Consider the following 22764-nt stretch of genomic DNA (forward strand, 5'->3'; position numbering starts at 1 on the left):
TACACAAGTACAACTGTCCTTATAGTCATTCATTCATATTAATCTCAAAATATTTAATTCACATGAGTTTTGACGATTTCATGAAATATGAATGACTTTGAATTGTGTTGGGGTAATTTAAGTGCAGTTTGTCAATGGAACCTTATAAAGGCATTGCTCACTGTCTTAGTAGATCTGTAAGTCTGCTAGAAAGGAAAATCCTTTCACATACTGTGGTAATATAAAAATGTTCACACATCATTTTAATGTTGTGTCTAAGTTGTTTTAACCGTTAACTCATTCACCCCTGAAGACGAATTTGAACTCTTCCAATTCAAGTGTTTGAATAGTTCATAATGAAATTTCAGGGGTGAATGAGTTGAGGGTGATTTTTCAGGTATGCTGTTCCGTAACTTTTTACATTCCAGATTGTGTGAAGAAATAAGCTGTTATTTATTAGACATCCTCTATAGATGTCAATCGGCAAAAATTCAAAAATGTAATTTTTTACATACCAGATTGTGTGACAAATAACAACTATATTAATAACATTTGACCTATGACCTATCACCTGATGTCTGACAACAGTCACAAGTAAACGATTAAACTCAACAGTTACAACTAAACGATAAAATGCAACAGTCACAAATAAACGATAAAACACAACATGTACAGTCACAAGTAAACGATAAAATGCAACAGTCACAAATAAATGATAAAACGCAACAATCACAAGTAAACGATAACGATCCTTCCTAGAGTTTAACTTCTTTGTCAGACATCAGGTGCATGGTCAGGTTCTTAGATATACATGATAAACAATTTAATTCTACATAGAGTTTTAACTTTGTGATGATTTTATACCCGCTGATGTTCTCGGCCTCTCGACACCGTCCTTACACGGAACACAATAATTTTACATTTAAGATTTGTGAGTTTATATTAGAACCATGAATATCAAACAGATAATACTGTAAAAAAATAATGGTGAGGTTCTATTTTTCATGGGAAAAATTCTGATTCTGCAAAATTCATAGTCGTAGCAAATTGGCAAAAATTGCCCACTGTGTATAAGTATGGTTAGAAGTAAACATTATTCATATTCACACACATACAAGCAAACACCAGAACTGTTTATCATAAAAAATTGTATGCTTTAAACTGAAAAATTAAACTGCCAATATTTCATTTCAAAACTTTGACTATCATAAAAGTGCATATAAGCTATATATATATAAAGATATATTTTACTTATGGACTTAAAACTATGATTGATTGTATCAAGATAAATCAGTTTTGAAGAAATGATTAATAAAATGTTTATAGTATGGCTAAAGTTCAGTTCAATTCAATTAATTATGTTTGAAATAAATAAAAATCAATCATCACAAATTTAAATCAATATGTAGTGCTTTTTGCATGTCATTAATACAACATAAAACCATGTAGTATTTCACAAGTCACTTCCACAACGATGAATGAAAGTAAAAAAAGCCTCATAACTTCATCAATGCAAGCATCCATATTACTTAAGCCATCAATTTTGATTGGAGTTACATACACGATGGAAGTGAATTCAAGAAAATTTAATTTCCAATAGGGTTGAAATTGTTCTAACTAAAGCCTGAAGCTCTCAATTTTAATTCATCTCATCAGTTTGAATAATTAAAATATCTAACATTAGGTAACTTTTTTGCCTGCTTAAATCAGAACAGAACAGTTTAAATTATTTACAACAATTCATGTTCATATGATGAAAGAATGAATATTTTAACTAAGTTATTTTAGGAACGTTTTCTTAATCTTGAGTGAAAAAAATCATTCACATAGTATTGTAAAAATGTTGTTGTTTTCTCACAATTCAATTTTTTGTACAATTCAATTTTTTGTTAAAATTTTATGCTTTTTCATTTACACTTAAAAAATAGAATTCCAAATCACATGTTTTGAAATGGCATGTCTTCGGTTATATTTCTGCCTTCACGTAAATGACTGCGAAAAAAAAAGTTCTTTATTTTTGGACATACCTACAGAAGCCATGTACTTAAGTTCATCAGTGACTTGTACTGCGATTAAGATATGAAAACTAAACAGCCATGTTGATATTTCTTTATATTAATGAATGATTACAACTTCTGCATTGATATTAATAAAATTTGAATGAAACAAAATGCAGGAAATCTGATAAAATAACATCTTAGCTATTTGCATGTCTCTAACATAACTTACAGTCGTAACGAACTACATAACTGCATCGTGTTCCTTCTCTTCACGCCACAGGTACACAGAGCGTGTATATATATATACTTATATTTGCATCGTGTTCATGATATAAAACCTTAATAAAAAAACCTGGAAACATCTGCAATGTTTTCCATTGATATTCTCTATCTCAGTCCTGACCTGCTTTGTAAGGTTTGGCTGGGCATTCGTTGAGGAAACTTGGAATCACAATGATTTCCGTTCTACATCTCTATAGAGATATCTGCCGCGCAAGATTTGGTCGCGGCGTTGCTGATGATAATTCTGCGCTTGTTGTACTCTTCGGTATGAATACTCTGGCTTTTTTAAAACTGAAACATTTTCTACTGGCCAATCATAACGAAGCATGAAGATCTTCTGCACTCACCACTGTACTGCACTCACTGGGTTGATGTATTTTGATTGGTGCGTGAGCGAGGTAAGTCTGGGTAGGATTGTTTTGTGTAATTTGATTGGTTACTAGAAGAAAAGAAGGATGGTATGTTTAGTAATAGTTATAATCTTTTGTATATCTGCATGAAATGCATGTTCTCGTTTCTTCTGTATTTCAATGTTATCTTGAAAGTTATTTTCAATTTTATTTTTGTTAAATTATCAGTTTAAAGGTAAAATGATTCCTGGTATTAAAATGATAAAACTTGGATGCCTTTAATCACGATAATTGAGAAAAATTGCGAAAAAAAATTGGGGAAGTATTTAAATTAATATTCTCTACTAAGATATTTTGCCCATTATGCATATTTGTTTGTTTAAATGAAAAAAGGCATTATATGTATATTTACTTATCAAATTCTCCAATAAACGTAAATATCTAATGTGATATCGTGGTTGTGTTATGCAAATGAAAATGAAGGCAAAAATTGTGAAAATATCATCTTGTTCAAAAAACCGTGTAAAACAAAATAGTCTCACAAAACGTATTAATGAACACACCATCCGTCAGTACTTCAGTACATCAGTCAATATTACGTATAATTTAGCATGAGTATGATAATGCTATTTATAGCTTGACTTTAAGTTCTGTGAATGTTTTAGATCTGTATAGTACTGATATCCTGCATGTTATACATACTCAGCTTATCTATATAGATATCTAATGCGTCTGTCACATAGTTTGGTGTATAGTACAGTGTAGCTGGTATATTTATGTTTCATTTTAATATTAATTTTTGAAAAGTGTTCAAGACTTAAGAGTAAAATCCAATGTATTAGAAACTGAAATCATACATTCATTCAGTAATTTGTTGGTAGATCAGAGTATTTTTCAGTGTAGCTGATATATTTATGTTTCATTTTAATTTTTAAAATTTTTGATAAGTATACAGGACTTCAGAGTAAAATCCAACCTATCAGAAACTAAAATTATACATTCATTCAGTAATTTGCTGGTGGATTAGAGTATTTTTGTCTCAGAATCTTCAATAACATATAATGTAGAGAGCCAACACAATTATAGGCAAAGGAGTCCAACATCCTGTTGGTTCTGATGACGGTTAGTCTAGCCATCGGAAACATGTAAATTAATAAAACCTACAGTTATGGAACCCTTGGTGTTGATGCTCTATCTCCTACCCACTTGTAATGAAAAATAATATATAGCTATTTTCCTTTGATTTTGTTAACTGAAGACATTTTATGATGCAATGTACTGCTATATTTCTATATATAATGACCTTGAGTTTGTAATTATAATTTCGGATGGAGTTTAAACAAACCCCTTGATAGGCAAATTATGTTTATTCTACATATGCGGTTCCTTCATTTTTTAGATTGTGTACTAAATACTTAATCATTTTACTTGTCAAATCATCATAGGAAAAAAACTTCAAACAAATTTAACAAATTTGAGTTATAAAATAATCCTTTATCTATAACAGGTAAACTAAGTGCACATCCTTATCGACATACAAGAAAAAAATAAACAGGGACTCTTTTTATGTATTTGTTGTCTTAAATAGAGATTTGTTTTCTTCTCTCGTTTCAATGAAAGAATTTTGATTATTGTTTTGGTTGCCTTGGCAAAACAGCAAAAAGTGATGCAAGAATTGTAAGAAATGGTCATTTTATTAATTTACAATTCAAATGAAATGAAGTTGGATGGACCAGTCCTATAGAATGTAACATTGAAGATCCAAATGTGTTGTTAAGTCGTGGATTATGTTCTGATTTGTAACATTGAGGGGATACGGTATTCCGTCTTTTCGTATTGCAGAATTATCTGCTCTTGTGAGCAGGTATTGATTGTTACGTCATTTGTTTGTGAGAGTAAAGACGGAATTGTCCTTTCAGAAATCTGGATAAAAAATCAAATATGTCGTTTATATTGGTGGTTGCGTTTTTATTGAAGCATTCATATAAAAATTATACAATTTTGAGTAATTTTAAAGAAACTTAAGATTTCCAAAAATAAAGAGGATTTTTCAGGATTAAAAAAAAGCTTTAGATCTGCAGATTTTTTTTGGATTTTGTAATATAAAGCCATCTGTTATATCAATATCATATGTATTATAGATACAACTAAAGAGAAGGTTTCAGAATGATTGAAAATATTGTATTACAGCACCATCAGGCTCGAAGATAAAATCCAAAGTCTCCAAGGACAGGGGCAGACACAATATTGAGTATTCCCCTACAGAGTCAGGTGAGACATGTAGCTTTAACTCATTCACCCCTGAAGACACATTTGAACCCTTCCAATTCAAAGGTTGGAATAGTTCATTATGGAATTTCAGGGGTGAATGATTAATGTTTCTGTACAGTAGAATATCTACTCCCCACATTCTGTAAGAGTTTATCAGCCATTTTTACTCCTCTTAAAAGTTTTCAGATACTTTTCGTTGCCATAGTTACCTTGTTTATTCTGTATATAACCACCTCTACCATAGTATTATATACACCTTGTGGGGGTCATGGATTATACCCCCCCCTCCTTTCTCATGACCCCTACTTTTTAGGTTATTTCTTGAAAAAATTTGAACTAGGTGAATTTTTTTAAAAATATTCATCCTCTGCTCAGTAGAGTAACAAAAAACTTTCATTTTTGAAATTTTTTGATTTTGGAAAAATCTTTAAATTCATTCAGTTTAATGTAAATATTTGGATGTAGTTTGAACATTTAAATGTACACCTGAACTGACTGGTCAACTTGTCTACCTGTAGGTGACCACCAGATCTATGTGTCATTCTGCGGCCAGCCCCTACAGGGCAGCCCCTTTGTCTGTCGTGTGTACGATGTTGGGCAGGTGGTCATCACCAACATGCCGCAGTTTGCCTCCATAGGGAAGATGGTCAAGTTCCAAAGTAAGTGACGAGCAAGGCAGAATATAATGTTTTAATATTCTTCTTGATATATAGTGAGAAACTATTTGAGAAAGTACAGAAATGTAACTCAATTTTGTATATAAGTAAAACTTTGATGTTTCGAACCTTGTGGAACGGAACCATCAGGAAAAAATCGAAACATCAGGTCTTGGACTCATGAATGTTGAACATCGACCATCGAAATCCTGAACATAAGACAGAATGTGATTCTCATGTGATGAATCACAGGCTAAGAAATTTGAAGTTCGATTTATGGAAGTTGACTCTAATGCATATACTGGGTCAGTCATTAGTGGTCAATTAGACAAGTTTTCAGAATGTTAATCTGGAGTTCAGACATTCAGACTTGGCATCTTTTAATTGTCCATTATGTTTTCCATGATAAATCGAATATTAAAAAAGAAACATTATTTTTTGACAACAAACTCTTTGAGAATGCATCTTTATGAAACTGATCTGTTTTTCAATAAATTATTTGGTCAATTTTGATTGCATTTTAGGGTAATTTGTTGAGTTCCAAAAATTCTACATTTGTTTAGTCTTTACTGGTTTATATGATGGAATACAGGCTTTGAAATAAAGTTGCCACATTGACAATAATTGTTACAAAAGAGGATGTAGCAATTTCCCAGAATTTAGGCCCGTAATTGGGAAATAAGATTTAAAGAAAATATTCTTTTCATAAAGTTAAGTTGGTTACTTGATAAGTTAATGTCAAATATTTTGAATCGCTGCTAAATTTAAGGCAATACAGTGTAAGATGATTAAAAATTAATGAAAAAAATAATGATTTTAGAAATAATTTGAAATAATAGAAAAATATATTGCTGAGGCAAGAAATTATGTTTATTGAGAACTTTTTGATTGGTTTGTTTCAGTTGATGCCTCCAAGGCTGGGTCTGGTAACATAGAGATCATGGTGAACGACGGCCGTATTCCCTGTAGTGTTCAGAACCTCGGCAATTACTGCTTCAATGCTTCCTTTGTACCCGATAATGTCGAACCTCACAGCATAGAGATGAAGTTCAACAGCAAGCCTGTTAGTGGTAGGTATCTATGTCATTAAACATTGATTTCAATTATAAAATACCTTATCTTACTACATGTAGTGACCAGCCTGTTTTCAGTAATAAGCCCACCCTTTTGTTAAACAAAGGTAACAATAATAAGCCCACCCTTTTGTTAATTGTTACCAGAGATCAACACATGCCCATTAATAAGCCCACCCCACTTGTTAGTTGTTACCAGAGATCAACACATGCCCACTAATAAGCCCACCCCTCTTGATAATTGTTACCAGAAATCAACACACGCCCACTAATAAGCCCACCCTTTTGTTAACGAAAGATACCACTATTAAGCCTAACTCTCTTATTAATTGTTACCAGAGATCAACCCATGTTCACTAATAAGCCCACACCTTTTGCTAAACAAATGTTGTCAGTAAGACGATTGTTGATATTAAATACACATGGCCCTATTTTAAATAGATTTTACAGAAGTGTTGTATTGGAAAAATTGTTTGCATGTCATTGCAGATTAAAACTCAGGAAAGACTCTATAGTAATTTTAAGGCTTTCTTAAAATATGTTTATGTTATCATATACTGGGAAATATAATTTCACATTTGCCCTGCAAAGGAAGGCAAATGCAAAACATTTGCAAAAATTGATATTAGACTAAAATGCATATATACCAGAGAATGACAAACATTTTAATGAGCAAAATGTTTGGTTAAGCAGTATTGATGTGACATATTGTCTCTAGTGACAGAAAAAATCTGTTATGGTCGTATTGTGAACAGTTGCAATAGATACAGAAAGTACAAATGTTCTTTTTTTTGGCTTGTTCAGTTTACTAAATGAGCAAAAATATTATTATGTTGCATCCTTTTCTTAGAATCTTGATAATGGTAATGATAGTTTTTAATTTTGCATTTTCCAGACTCTTATTCATAGATAAAAGATTTAAATGCATTATAAATTGCAAATTACTGCAATATCTTTATATTTGTCAAAAATGTTCTTGAAAATGTTTTATTGAAAAAATGTATGTGTCGCATAAGCAACTGAATAAGTCATAACATGTATATGCAAACAAAAGTCAAGAAAATTGTCCTTCTTCCTTAGGGAAGTTTTTGGGATAAACATCATATACATATATAGAATGCAGTGATAATTGTGTAGGCATACATTGTTTTGTTTGTTTGGTAAAAAGGATGATATATTTCCTTAAAGGACGTAGACCTATTGTTTAGTCGGGGAATCTATTTCAAAGATAACTGGTAGACATCTGTATTATAACCTGGAGGTGGAACAGATCGGAAGTCTTAATACTATCAGTATGAGAAGACAGAAATACATTTTTCATAACACAGGGAGTCCCTGGAAAATCCCGATTCTGGACATGAAGAAGGCGCTGAAGATAAAGAGTGAGGCAGGCTGCTATGTACTGTGTGACCGTACAGCCAAGTTTGAGGTGGAGTTTGATGGAGATTTGATGGAAACCTTTGACATAAAGATAACAGGTAAAAAAGTGTCATATTACAGAACATGATCTTTCAGAAATTTAATATTTTGTTTCTAGCTCACATGGCTTGAACTGCCAGTGAGATTTCCAATGGTGCAAGTACTTGTCATTTGTTGTCACCTTTTAAAAAACTTCTTCAAAAGACTGTAAGGTTAAGGCCTACAGAGTACTGATACTTGTAGCTTGTTGGGGTGAAAAGATATCCAAATAAATGACCTTGAACCACATTCAATATCACATAGGTCAAATATGTTGAAAACTTCACAAAACATCTTCTAAAGAACGACAATGCTTAGAATAACATTTCGTTTGCAACTTTTAGGAAAGAGCTGTTCAAATTCAGAGCTATTTTAATCAATTTTAAAATCCAAAAAGACCCTCTTGATTGGCTGATGCCTTCAGATTTAAATATATTTTGCCAAAACCACTCAAGCCCAAGATTAAAAATAGATATTTTTGTTTTTCTTTCATCGAAATAGACTGTAATCAGTTTAAGTTTGGCCTTGGTTAAAAATCTGACAGAAATTATAGTTTGAAGTATGAGCTGCACACAGGAAAATTGCCGACCTATCCATTTAGCTTGATATTGGTTGTTGAGTATTGCGATATCATCTTTCATATGGACTAATTTTATTAAGGATGTGTACCTGTGGTAAATACACACAGCATCAGATTGTTACTTGACCATTTTTGTTTCAGCATAGTTAGCTATAGTCAATAATCACCGTCATGCTTTCATTGTTCAGTAGCTTTTAAAAGGACTATTTCTGTTATATCTATGCATGTAGACTTACTAACGATACAACTATCAACTAATATGTGTTCCTCAAAGTGTTTCTATCACTACCTGAAATAGTTTTAGGCACAACCTCAGGATCTAACAGAGGTGTATTACTTGTTTTAAGGTGAAACATTTAAAAGTGTAGTGTAGTGTATCACAGATAATGCGTCTCTATCACAGATAATGCCACTCTATCACAGATAATGCCACTCTATCACAAATAATGCCACTCTATCACAAATAATGCCACACCATTACAGAGATAATACCACTATATCACAAGTAATAATGCCTCTCTATCGCAGATAATGCCACTCTATCACAGATAATGACACTCTATCGTAGATAATGCCACTCTATCACAGATAATGCCACTCTATCACAGATAATGACACTCTATCACAGATAATGACACTATATCACAAGTAATAATGCCTCTCTATCGCAGATAATGCCACTCTATTGCAGATAATGCCTATCTATCGCAGATAATGCCACTCTATCACAGATAATGCCACTCTATCACAGATAATGACACTCTATCACAGATAATGACACTATATCACAAGTAATAATGCCTCTCTATCGCAGATAATGCCACTCTATCACAGATAATACCACTCTATTGCAGATAATGCCTATCTATCACAGATAATGACACTATATCACAAGCAATGCCTCTCTATCGTAGATAATGACACTTTATCACAGATAATGCCACTATATCACAGATANCAAATAATGCCACTCCATCACAAATAATACCATGCCGTCACAGATAATAAAATATCACAATTATGGCTCTTTTAACTTTATTGAGACACCAAGTCAAGATGTAAAAAGAAATCCATACTATTGCCTGGGCCGTCTATGGTATGTGTATTGTTAGAATGCAGTCAGGTGCGACCTTGATTTGTCACCTGATCCTTGTATATCAGCTTATGTTAGACGATTTTGAGATTGGGTGGATATTTCTTCCTTATTAACCGTTTCAACCCTTTGTAACTTTAGTAAACTCTTCCATGCGTTGATCTGGATGAGTCCATTATGATATACAGTGATGAAAGGGTTAAAACAGGTGGAAATGTCATGCATAAAGTACAACATTGTTATCATTGATTGTTTTATAATGAGACCAGAATAACTCTTCAAAGCTATCTTCACCTGTACTGTTCTAGGTCATTCTGTTAAAGGTCAAGGTCATTCAAACTTGATCACTTTTATCAGGCTGGCTGATGGTTTCTGCTTCTTGACCTCAGTATTTCTAACTTAATTTTTACCGATCCACAACAAGTTGAACGATAAATGATAATGGGTAGATTTCAGTACTTTTCTTGGTTCCAGACTGCATTTGAAAGTGAAAAAAATAACCATTCATATATATTGAGTAACTACATTGTAGCTGTGATACAAATCAAAACAGCCATTGTTCGTTTTGTTTATTTGAGTGGTTTTACGTTCCCTTCAAATCTGAGGAGTTTAATTACCCAGCAGACGAAGAGTAGTTTTTGTATAATGAGGCTTTATTTTACCACAAATCCTGGACATACTTAACACAGCGATTGTAACTCTGCTTAGTAAAACATACACTTCTCTATAATCTAGGTACATTGATCAGTCATATTATCACATTAATACATGTACCAGAAATCTTTGTAAGGAGGTTTTCATTTGAAGTAAATATTAACATGATTTTATTTCAGATTGTGTCAAAAAATAAGTTTTATTTCATTTTGTTTCTGAAGACCAACACATTGATATTATAGTGTTACCAGTAATTATTATAAAATCTAATGAAGAGGATAATGATTAACTTTTAGTTAGACAAAAATCTATATTTCTAACTGAGTAACAGACCATTTGGAGACCACAATTTCAAAACGTAGATTTATTTTCTCAAATTTAACTTGAAAAAATATTTATTTAGATTTCTTTAATCGGTAGACTTTTGAAACTTCATTTTATGTTACGAAACATTTGCTATTGTCTTGTGTTAAGTTTAGCTTTTGTTGAAAGTAAATTTCAAACCTTTTATATGAGTCATTGTAGTACTTTGTCATATTGCGTTGTAATGAATTATTTCATAATCATCATATTTGAATGTTCATTTCAGATTTTGATTTGAAGTATTTGCCTTGGAGATTATGATAATTGTTTATTTCTTATTTTTCAGAATATTTTATTTAGTGTCATCTGCATGCCTCTCGTAGTTTGAGCACATTATTTTTCCTTTATGTTACTACTGTCAATATATCCTAATAAACTATGTATACCAATCACATTCTAGTTTCTGTGTTTTCTGTTGACCTTTAACCTCATTGTGACCGTCAATGCTTTTTGTACATTTCCTTTCCTGTTAGTTTGTACAGTTGTAAAAAATTAGTTTGATTCCCTTTATACCTATAGTCCTCCCTTAGTAGACTGAATTTAAAAGGACCATTCAGTTTCCTGTCCGGTTCAGTTTGTACAGGTGTAAAAATTTAGTTTGATTCCCTTTATACCTATAGGCCTCCCTTAGTAGACTATATTTAACTCATTCACCCCTGAAGATTCAAAATGAATTATTCCAACCTTTCCTTAAAGAGTTCAAAAGTGTCTTTAGGGGTGAATGAGATAAAGGGATCATTGTTTCCTGTCCGGGTTCAGTTTGATCAGGTGTACAAATTTAGTCTGATTCCTTTATATCTAGAGTCATACTGTAGTAGACTAAATTTAAAGGGACCATCGTTTCCTGTCAGTTTAGTTTCTACAGGTATACAAATCTAACCTGATTTCTTTTATACCTATAGTCGTCTCGTAGTAGACTAAATTTATTGGACCATCTTTTCCTGTCGTGTTTTTACAGGTTTAAAATCTCTAAATTTAAAGGTACCATTGTTTCCTGTCCTGTTTAGTTTTTAGCACACCGGGTCCGAAGGACCATGGTGAGCTTATGCCATACCGCAGCGTCCGTCATCCGTCCGTCGTCCGTCCGTCAACTTTTCCTTTAAAACGCTACTAGTCCTGAACGGCCAAGTAGATTTTGACTAAATTTGGTCTAGAGTATCCTTAGGCCAAGGGAACTCAATTTTGTATAAATGGTGGGTGTGGCCCCCCTGGGGGCAGAGGGGCGGGGCCCAATAGAGGAAATAGAGGTAAAACGTTGAAAATCCTTCTTCTACCGTAGGGATTAAAGGATTTTATCCTAATTTAGTCTGGAGCATCCTTGGGCCAGGGGGACTCAATTTTGTATAAATGGTGGGTGTGGCCCCCCTGGGGGGCGGGGCCCAATAGGGGAAATATAGCAAATTCTTTAAAATCCTTCTTCTTCTGTAGGAATGCAAGGATTTATTCCATATTTGGTCTGAAGCATCCTTGGGTGAAGGGGAATCAATTTTGTATAAACCATGGGTCTGGCCCGCCAGGGGCCTGAGAGGTGGGGCCCAATAGGGGAAATATAGCAAATTATTCTTTAAAATACTTCTTCCTCTGTCGGAATGAAAGGATTTGTTCCATATTTGGTGTGGAGCATCCTTGGGTAAAGGGGAACCAATTTTGTATAAACGGTGAGTGTGGCCCCCCTGGGGGCTGAGGGGCGGGGCCCAATAGAGAAAATATAGCAAATTCTTTATAATCCTTCTTCTTCTGTAGGAATGAAAGTATTTGTTCCATATTTGGTCTGAAGCATCCTTGGGTGAAGGGGAACCAATTTTGTATAAACCGTGGGTCTGGCCCCTCAGGGGCCTGAGGGGTGGGCCCAATAGGGAAACATAGCAAATTATTTTTTAAAATCCTTCTTCTTCTGTAGGAATGAAAGGATTTGGTCCATATTTGGCGTGGAGCATCCTTGGGTAAAGGGGGAACCAATTTTGTATAAACGGTGGGTGTGGCCCCCCTGGGACCTGAGGGGCGGGGCCCAATAGGGGAAATAGAAGTAAAACATTTATAATCCTTCTTCTACCATATGGATTGAGGGATTTTATTCTAATTTAGTCTGGAGCATCCTTGGACAAAAGGGACTCTGAATTTCGTATAAACGGCGAGTGTGGCCCACCTGGGGATAGAAGGGAGGGGCCAAATAGGGGAAACATTGCAAATTCTTCAAATACCTTCTTCTTCTGTATGAATGACAGGATTTTGTCCAAATTTGGTATGAAGCATCATTGGGTGAAGGGGAACCAATTTTGTATAAACGGTGTGTCTAACCCCCCTGGAGGCAGAGAGGTGGGGCCCAATAGGGGAAATAGAGGTAAAACCTTTAAAATCCTTCTTTTACCATAGGGATTTAGAGATTTTATCCTAATTTAGTCTGGAGCATCCTTGGGCCAAGGGGACTTAATTTTCTGTTTGAAGTTTGTTCTCGCTATATCTCAAGTACTCTGGATCTTTCTGAAATTTCATATGTACTTACAGCACCTACCATGGAGTGTTATATCTTAACTTCATACCAATTATTTTAAACATATTCAGGTGAGCGATACAGGCCCTCTGGGCCTCTTGTTACAGGTGTTAATTCTCTAAATTTAAAGGGACCAATGTTTCCTGTTGGGTTTAATTTTTACATGTGTAAATTCTCTAAATTTAAAGGGACCATTCAGTTTCCTGTCCTGTTTAATTTGTACAGGTGTAAAAAAACTAATTAGGTCCTTTGTCCCTAAAGTATCCAATAGTAGTCTATAAAAGCCATTGTTTCCTGTCATGTATAGTTTGTACAGATGAAAAACTTTTAAACCAGATCCCTTTTACGATATACTGATACTTATGCCATATTAGACTACAAGAGCCATCGTTTCCTGTCTGTTTACCTTAAAACCCCATGTTATTTGGGTACATATGTTATTTGCGCAGGTACTTTTTGAAGTTGAAAATGTTGAAAAAAACTTTTATGCTATTATTTTGTACAGTCCTCATGTTAACCAAAGCTGTCCGCTAGTAGAATAAAGAGGCCGTCATTTCCATTGTTGTTAGTTGATGCAGGTGTTAGAGCTAGTCACAGATTCCTATCATAGTTAGGTTATAAAGTGTTGTATTAATGTCATAATCTGAACTTGTCTTATTACATTGTACCATTTAATCACATTTAATATTATAGGAAACACCCATTCGGTAATAAATGCATGTTGATTTGTATAAATAATGTGTACATTTCAAGTAAAATGTGACATTAAGATTTGTTGCCCAAGCTATAGCATAAAGCTACACCATAACAAAAATTGGAATATTTCCATCGTTGTTATAACTAGAAACACCTCACTCTGAAGAAAAATGTCTGTCATTACAGCCATTTGTGAACCATGTTAGGGTTCCATTATGTAGGAATTTCTGTGAAGGGTGTGAGAGAGTTAATATTCATGTTTGTTTTTATTATTTCCTTTCTGTACGTACTTGTTTGAAATAAACTAGCATAATCTTGATTCATGTGTTATAGTTCTTGTCAGTTATAAGTTGTGAAGTATTCAATGAATGAACATTGTATAATTTTGAAATTTCGTTACCTTTGGATTTTAGCTCCTGGGGGTCGGACTGTACCGTTCAACATTGTGCAAGGTCACAGTGACCAGACCATCGAGTATGTTCCCGAGGAAGTCGGTAAGTCATCTTCATGTAGAGTTTGAAGATTTCAAACAAATCGCACAATGTCCAATGTCTGAGTTGAAGTTAAATTCATACTATTTATGAGAATGTGTAAGTATGAAAATTTGGGGGAAAACAATTGGAAAAAAATTACCTTTAAGTTGTCTTCATCAGATTTAAAAAATTTTAGACAGTGCTACCAAAATATTAAATGCCCAATGTCAGAGTTTAAATTTCATAATACATAGTTTCTGAAAATTTTAAAAATTCAAAAATAAAAATGTTTAAACTTGAAAATACATTTTTTTTTTTTTTTTTTAGCTTGTAAAATAAAATATGAACTTGAAAATTTGTCCTGAAGTGATTAAGACAGAGTTTATAATTACGATACGTTTCTGTTGACAGGTGATCATAATATCCACCTGAAGTACATGGGAAATGACGTGGAAGGAAGTCCTTTTACTGCCAAGGCTTACGATACGTCCGCTATCATCATCACGCCACTTCAAAACGGACTGGTCGGATCATCCTTTGATTTCACAAGTATGTTTCTCTCTCTGTCCTGACTTTGTGATTACTTCTTCTGGATATAAATTTCTTTGATTTCATTCTCAGAAAAAATATCCCTGCATAATGGAATGGATGGTGTACAGTTTGGGAGGAAATGGGACTTATTTTATGTGTCTTGTAAATGAACTTAAAAAATGTTTTGAAATTTGTCAACAAATATCCATTTTGTATTTCATAAGGCTCATTTTATTATGCTGTTGATCATTCAAGTCTTTGCACAAAAAGATTGGATGTGATGTATGATGCTTTTGAACTATTACGTCGGGTTGGTCTTCTGTGGCACAGTGGATAACGCATTTCCCTATCACCATGGGTTTTCTCCGGGTACTCTAGTTTCCCCCCAAATAAGACCCCCAGGGTGGTAACATCCGGGCCAACAAGAGTGATTAACATAATGAAATAACTTGTTTCGTAACTGTTGTAAAATAAACAAAGTTTATATAACATCAATGTTGTGTTCTTTGTAACAGTTGATGTATCGCAAGCTGGGGAAGGACAGCTGGAGATCATGGTCAACAACGGTAACCTTCCCAACACCGTTGAGTTGGAGCGTCCGAGTGTATACCGCATCACGTTCACACCGACCAGTGCTGGCAAACAGTATGTCGACATTAACTTCAACAGTGAAGCACTGCCAGGTAGGTTTTACTTGTGATCAAGGTCCTGTGTTAGATAATGTGATTAGGCAGAATGCTATGTTGGGTGCCTGTGGCAAGGTATTTCAGTGAGATAGCACTATAAAGTTGGCATCAGATCCGCGCTATCACAAGGAGGAAATACCCAACATTCCCTCCCTCCTGCATACACACACAAGGAAGCGCGAATACATAACACACATGGAGGCACATTCTTAAATGACCTTAGCTGTTGATAAGGTGTTAAACAAAATAAAACCAAACCAAACCTCTGTTACAGATGCAGGTGTCCTGTAATTATGGTGTCAGTATGCCCACACTTTTTTTCAAGAGGTAGAAAAATTTCTTAAATTTCCCATGATGATGCACTATAAGATACGATGCAATTATTGGGAGCTATATTCAGTCAGGGATATTGTAGGTCTCTTCTGGACATAACCGTGTTCTAGTTTATTGGGAAAGCTGAGATAATTCAGCTAATTCACAGGGGATAGATACCAAAGTATGTTTACTTTGTAGATAGGGATGGTCTCCTAGGTATGATTGGGATGTTTGTGGTATTGGTTCCTGAAGTACCTCAAGTGTATTTATAGAGAATGGAGTGGCCTACAAACATTTAGCTGGTCATGGGTGGTAATCCCCCCAATAGGTTTGTTTTTGGGCAATGTATTCTGATAATTACACAATCCTGACTCTTTGTTCAGACAACATATCTTATACATTTTCATAACAAATGAAAAAATATGAACAGAGCTTAGTATCAGGGTTTCACTTTGTGTATTAGAAATGATTTCTTCATGTTCTCATACTTGCTAACATTTTGAAATTTCCATTGTTGGGGGGGGATCTGCTTCTCTTAACGTAAAAGCAAACAGAAGAATTGATATGGTGACAAACTTGCTGTACTTTTTGAACAGTTTTAAGAAGCACAATATGTCTTTCAGTGTTACAAAAATGAGGTAAACGGAATAAATTGGTTTCCCACTGAATACTGTATCTATTTACTTGTGTGACAAAACACTTTAGTATTTAGAAATTGTATTGAAATATATATTATATGTTCTTCAGGCAACCATTAACTCATTCACCCCTGAAATTACATAATGAACTTTTTCAACCTTTGAATTAGAAGAGTTCAAAAGTGTCTTCAGGGGTGAATGTGTTAAATGGCTTCAACGTATTTTCGCTGTCCAGAAATGATATGTCTGATTTTAAATTGTCTGTTACAGGTTCCTCATACTCGTGTATGGCGTACGAGGGTGCTGGCGTCACCCTGACAGGGATGGACAACATTATCCCCGCCAACAGGTCCACGTCCTTCAGCATTCAGTGCGAGTCGGATGAGGTCACACCGGAGGTCGAAGTCACCTGTAAGTGTCACGTTCACTTGAATGTTTGTTTGATTGCTATATTAACACTAACACTTTATGTAATTCACAGACTCAGATTTCTTCAAATACCATTAAAATGTGTTAACACTTTCGGTTTAGTTGCATAAAGATTTGATGTTAGATTTAATATAAAACTATTACTGATAATTCACTGATATTAATGCACCGTCTCCTTAATTGTTTAATGCATGTTATGATATCCGTAATAAAATCCAAGCATTTTAAGTGAAAATGTCAATTTATCAGACAACATTTGGTTGATACTATAGATTATTTACATTTCATGTGATCTTGTTGCGAAATTCACTTTTGTGCAATATAAGAACCTAAAACAGTTTTTAATACAGCTAACTTATGAACCCGAAGAAAATGTTTAGAAATATGGATTAAAGACTGTTACATTTTATAACTCAGGTCATCATCTTGTTATGTTGAATGTGTGTGTTTGTCACAGCTAACCAATAAAGATGCATGATACACTCTACAGATCGTGGTGATTGTGCTTGTTTTTAGAACCACTAACACTGATGTCAATTGTTGTGGGTAAATCACACCGGGGAAATGCATTGTGTTTGCATGATATGAGGTCTAATGTATGTTAAAGCATGGATAAGGAATACATTCTCATGGTAGTTATATTTACATGCATGAGTTTCTGGACAAACAAGTCAATGGACTGTTGTGTTGTTATTCAATGATGAAACTCCCATTTCAACAAACAGTTACAGCATTATATTATTGAAACTTCCATTCCTCTCTGTTCAAATTCAACAAACAGTTACAGCATTGTATTATTGAACTTCCATTCCCCTCTGTTCAAATTCAACAAACAGTTACAGCATTGTATAATTGAACTTCCACTCCTCTCTGTTCAAATTCAACAAACAGTTACAGCATTGTATTATTATAACTTCCACTCCCCTCTGTTCAAATTCAACAAACAGTTACAGCATTGTATTATTGAAACTTCCCCTCCTCTCTGTTCAAATTCAACAAACAGTTACAGCATTGTATTATTGAACTTCCATTCCCCTCTGTTCAAATTCAACAAACAGTTACAACATCGTATTATTGAACTTCCATTCCCCTCCATTCAAATTCAACAAACCGTTGCAATGTTATACTATGGTAAACTCTGGACCAGCGTCACTTCTGATGCCTGTTTCATCCCCATTTGTTGGAAAATTCCTAACAAAGAGTTCATCATTTAAAAATATTTGAATGACTTAAAACCCTATCATAAGATTTTCCATTAAGTTGCATAAGTAATATGGGATGAATTGAAAGCATGATGAACGGAGATGTGTTGCTTTTAGTTTTGGAATACTAAATACGGTATATCAATGTTGACCTTGGTATATGAATGCGTGCGGTAGATATGTGATGAATTGAGGTGCCTTGATTCTAATTTTGGAATGTTGACTACGTTATATGAATGTTGAATACGTTAAATGAATGTTAACTGCGGAATATTAATGAATGTTGACTGCGGAATATCAATGAATGTTGACTGCGGAATATCAATGAATGTTGACTGCGGAATATCAATGAATGTTGACTGCGGAACATGAATGTTGCCTACGGTAAATGAATGCCCACAGCGGTAATATATGATGTTGTGGTACGCGGAAGTATTTGGCATGAAGACATAATGGTGGCAGACAATACTAGAAGGTGAGGTTATTTACATAAATGTAGTCATTCTTATAAAACAGATTTATCAATTTTTGAAAAAGTGATTCTACTATATAACAATTATTTTAATATCGTAATACACAAAAAAAAAGACATTTATGTAGTAATAAGTAAAAAAGGCATTTTCTGCTAAAATAAAATATGAATGAAAAATTTCAAATTTCCAAAAAATTTATAACACTATTTTTTTGCATAATTTATATCAACTTTCAGATTAATTTGTTGCACTATAGACGAGCTGCTTAGTCTATCATGTACAGTACAATACACTATAATGTTATTATGCATTGGTAAAGAAAAATGTTTTAGAGTTTTTATAAAATATTCATTGTTGGCTGAGGAGTTTACTAGTAAACATTCACTGTTTTTTTTTTATCATACTGTAGAAAACAGGAAAATTACTATATTTTTGCTTCTTTACTAGACATTTCTAGAATACTTTTGAAGGACAATTCTAATTCCAGCTTCATCAGGTGTTAAAGTTCCTGTCAAAATGATGGCAGATGGCAACGAGCAAATTGTTACCTATACCCCAAAAGGTGCAGGTAAGAAAAAATGTACCCTGGAAAGTCAAAGGCGCTATTTAGTCAAATGACAGTCTGAAAATCAAGACGATACTGAAAATAGACATCTCCTAACAAAAGTTTACGTAGTAGATAATAACATGACTTGAAGCCAACGTCCAGTGTGGTCAGTTTTATCTTTTAGAAAAGTGCAATATCCAATATTAAGAAGTTTCCATTCTTATTTTTAGGAGAGCACACGATTAATGTCAAGGTAGGCTACCACCATTTAGGTGATAGTCCCTACAAGGTGAAGGTCTTTGACCCCAGAAAGGTCAAGGCTATTGATATCCAAAAGAAATGCTACACTGGGAATACCTGTACATTTCAAGGTGAGTTGTCCAGTAGTTTAATCAAACTTTATTTACTTGCTACATAAACTTTCAGAAAGCTTGATATTTAATGTAATATGATATAAAACAACATGATATTAACTGTCTTGTGATATAAACATGATTTTAACTGTAATGTGATATAAAACAACATGATATTAACAATCATATGATATTAAACAACATGATATTAAGTGTAATGTGTTATTAAACAACATGATATTGACTGTAATGTGCTATACATCCACATGATATTAACTGTTATATGATATAAACAATATTATATTAACTGATATGTGATATATAACAACATGATATTAAGTGTAATGTGATATAAAACAACTTGATATTGATTGTAATGTGATATTAAACAACATATTTACAATCATGTGATATTAAACAACATGATATAAACTGTAATATGATATAAAACAACTTGATATTTTAAGTAAGTCTACTGTGGCCCTTATAAGTACAGATGACATCTTATTGTTCGCCTGATAATAATTTGGAGGTTCTTTTTAATTTTGTGGATTTCAAGGTGTGAATACAAGAAAGAGGGTTCAATTTTTGCATTGTTGTTTATTTTTATATATTTTGAAAATTATAATTTGATAAATCATATTCTCATTTAAATACATCCTTTGACCTTTGACCTTACAGTTGATGCTACTGAAGCTGGAGACGGTATCCTGGAGGTGGTGATCCTTTGTGAGGGGAAGACCATACCACACAGACTTACCTCCCTTGACAACGGCTTCTACGAGGTGTCGTTCACGGGGGAGGAGCCTCAACGTCACAGGATCCACATAACTCTTAATGAGGAACTTGTCAAAGGTACACAGTAAACAGGTCTAAGGTACCATCCTCATAAAGAAATTTTGAAAGAAATGGTTTCTACCACTTTTTCACAGGATACTCTGTTAATAGATAGGTTAGAAAACAGCACCTACTCTTTAACTGTTTGGTGTCTTTCTCTCTGAATTGTCTGCTGTAAGATTTTTTGCTATTTAAAAATATAAATTATGATCAAAAGAATCTCATTGTATGCATCTCGGCTAGGTATCAGATAAAATGGGGCTAGAAACCTGATTACAGACAAAATTTCAATATTCAAAGAACATTTTTGAAGAAAATATTATTACAATACCAAATTGGAAAACAAAAGTGTTATCAACAGTTATGAAATTGGAAAAATAATATTGAATAGAAATATTACAATTACAGTAAAAAAGCAAGATATACAAATTCAGTTTTCAGCAGCACAACACAGATTGATGAAGTTGTTATTCTGGTGGAATTACTGAATCAGGGTTACTGGTTGTAATGCACTGTCCAAACCTGATCTATCCCTTCAAATCCACAATGATAATGTGTATGTTGACAGGAAGCCCGTTCTGGATAGAGTATGTGGACGAGATGGAGGAAATGCTGGCGGAGTTTGAACGTCAACAGTTCGTACAGATACGTACACTAGCAGGCATTACATTCAGGGGCACGGCCGGGATGATAGATCAGTTCAGCACGGAAATCATAGGTACAGGGAAACAGTTGTACTGGACAACGTTATCGAAGCTGGATTGTCATCGTCATGTTTTGAGTACAAGATAACTCTTTTTTTAAAGTAGTCTGTGTCAAGACTGCTGCATATTTCTTTTTAAAACGATATATATGTCATGGCTGTCGACCCTCCCTCATAAGGAGGGAAACTCCCTCATTTTTATCAAAATTTTCCAATCTCCCTCAAATTTTCCTCATTCTAATAGTCCAAACTCACAAAAAATCAAAATCTACATCCTGTGGTCAAATGATCCCCTTGTTGACAATGCAGGGTGTGTGTAATGATCGTAACAGGTGTGTCTGAATCAAATGATCCCCTAGTTACTACAGGGTGTGTGTAATGATCGTAACAGGTGTGTCTGAATCAAATGATCCCCTAGTTACTACAGGGTGTGTGTAATGATCGTAACAGGTGTGTCTGAATCAAATGATCCCCTAGTTACTACAGGGTGTGTGTAATGATCGTAACAGGTGTGTCTGAATAAAATGATCTCCTAGTTACTACAGGGTGTGTGTATAGGATCGTAACAGGTGTGTCTGAATCAAATGATCTCCTAGTTACTACAGGGTGTGTGTAATGATCATAACAGGTGTGTCTGAATCAAATGATCTCCTAGTTACTGCAGAGTGTGTGTAATGATCATAACAGGTGTGTCTGAATCAAATGATCACCTAGTTACTACAGGGGGTGTGTAATGATCGAAACGGGTGTGTCTGAAGCAAATGAATGCTTTTTGGAGGTATTTTGATACGTAAAAAGGGAAAGATAAATTAAGCAAAGCAGTTACAGTAGCGTTTCATGCATTTTCTCCCTCATTGGAAATGTGGAATGAGGGATATCTCCCTCATTGGGGGTTTCAGAGGTTGACACCTATGATAGGTAGAGAATACAATATAACCTGGCAGAAACAGCGTACTGAAGAATGTTTAGAATGCCACAGATAATGTGAATGCCACAGATGATGTTAATGCCACAGATGATTTAGAATGCCACAGATAATGTGAATGCCACAGATAATGTGAATGCCTCAGATGATGTGAATGCCTCAGATGATGTGAATGCTAGGTATTGACACATCAAGTGTTGATATATTTACCATTTAGCATGGGAATGTTGTTTTGCTGTACGTGGTAAAGTATTATCTGCCCTGCAAATTGTGATGAATCAACGTAATATTTAATGAAGTATGTGTTTACACTACAGATTTTGATTGACACCTGAGGTAGAGGATGTTTAGCATGCTTAAATCTGGAAGACCTCCGGAATTGTTATTGTGAATACAAAGATATCATGATTATCAATAAAAAAAATCTGTGTGTGGTTTTCTTTGTTTTCTGTTCTGAAGTATAGAAATTATTTGTATAGTGATTTGCATGCAGAAATAAACTGTAACAAATATTTCTGTGTTTAACATTCACATGACCTTTCGTGACCTCTATATTACAATACTGAGTCATCCCAGGACAACACAACCAAATCTAACATTTAGGTGCCATTCACATATCCTGGTTAAAAACGGTTCAGGTGGTGAAGAAATATTCCACGATAAACCAGCGCCCTTGGACCGAACTGAAGGCAGAACTACAAAATCC

At 34.2% G+C, this 22764-nt stretch overlaps 2 protein-coding genes across 6 annotated transcripts in view; both read left to right on the forward strand.

Moving 5' to 3' along the window:
* LOC110462500 (filamin-A-like) overlaps window positions 1-22764 on the forward strand; it is a 77892-nt gene that overhangs the window by 17957 nt on the left and 37171 nt on the right. For 4 of the 5 annotated variants that reach the window (XR_002464291.1, XM_021516467.1, XM_021516468.1 and 1 more), the window contains exons 13-20: window positions 4802-4882; window positions 5401-5541; window positions 6441-6608; window positions 7940-8089; window positions 14360-14440; window positions 14831-14968; window positions 15466-15633; window positions 16860-17000. Coding sequence is in view for 4 of the 5 variants with exons in the window: in XM_021516467.1 (XP_021372142.1) it covers window positions 4802-4882; window positions 5401-5541; window positions 6441-6608; window positions 7940-8089; window positions 14360-14440; window positions 14831-14968; window positions 15466-15633; window positions 16860-17000 (1068 nt within the window). In the remaining variant the exon portion in view is untranslated. The remainder of the gene's footprint in view (window positions 1-4801; window positions 4883-5400; window positions 5542-6440; window positions 6609-7939; window positions 8090-14359; window positions 14441-14830; window positions 14969-15465; window positions 15634-16859; window positions 17001-22764) is intronic. The other variant, XM_021516469.1, reaches the window with a different exon arrangement.
* LOC110462501 (filamin-A-like) lies at window positions 18958-21443 on the forward strand. The gene is made up of 4 exons (XM_021516471.1): window positions 18958-19261; window positions 19471-19611; window positions 20275-20448; window positions 20999-21443. The coding sequence occupies exons 1-4, from the start codon at window positions 19210-19212 to the stop codon at window positions 21220-21222; spliced, it is 591 nt and encodes a 196-aa protein (XP_021372146.1). The 5' UTR covers window positions 18958-19209; the 3' UTR covers window positions 21223-21443.

This window comes from Mizuhopecten yessoensis, unplaced genomic scaffold, assembly GCF_002113885.1.
Source record: "Mizuhopecten yessoensis strain PY_sf001 unplaced genomic scaffold, ASM211388v2 scaffold10797, whole genome shotgun sequence".
In the NCBI taxonomy this organism is placed as follows: Eukaryota; Metazoa; Mollusca; class Bivalvia; order Pectinida; family Pectinidae; genus Mizuhopecten; species Mizuhopecten yessoensis.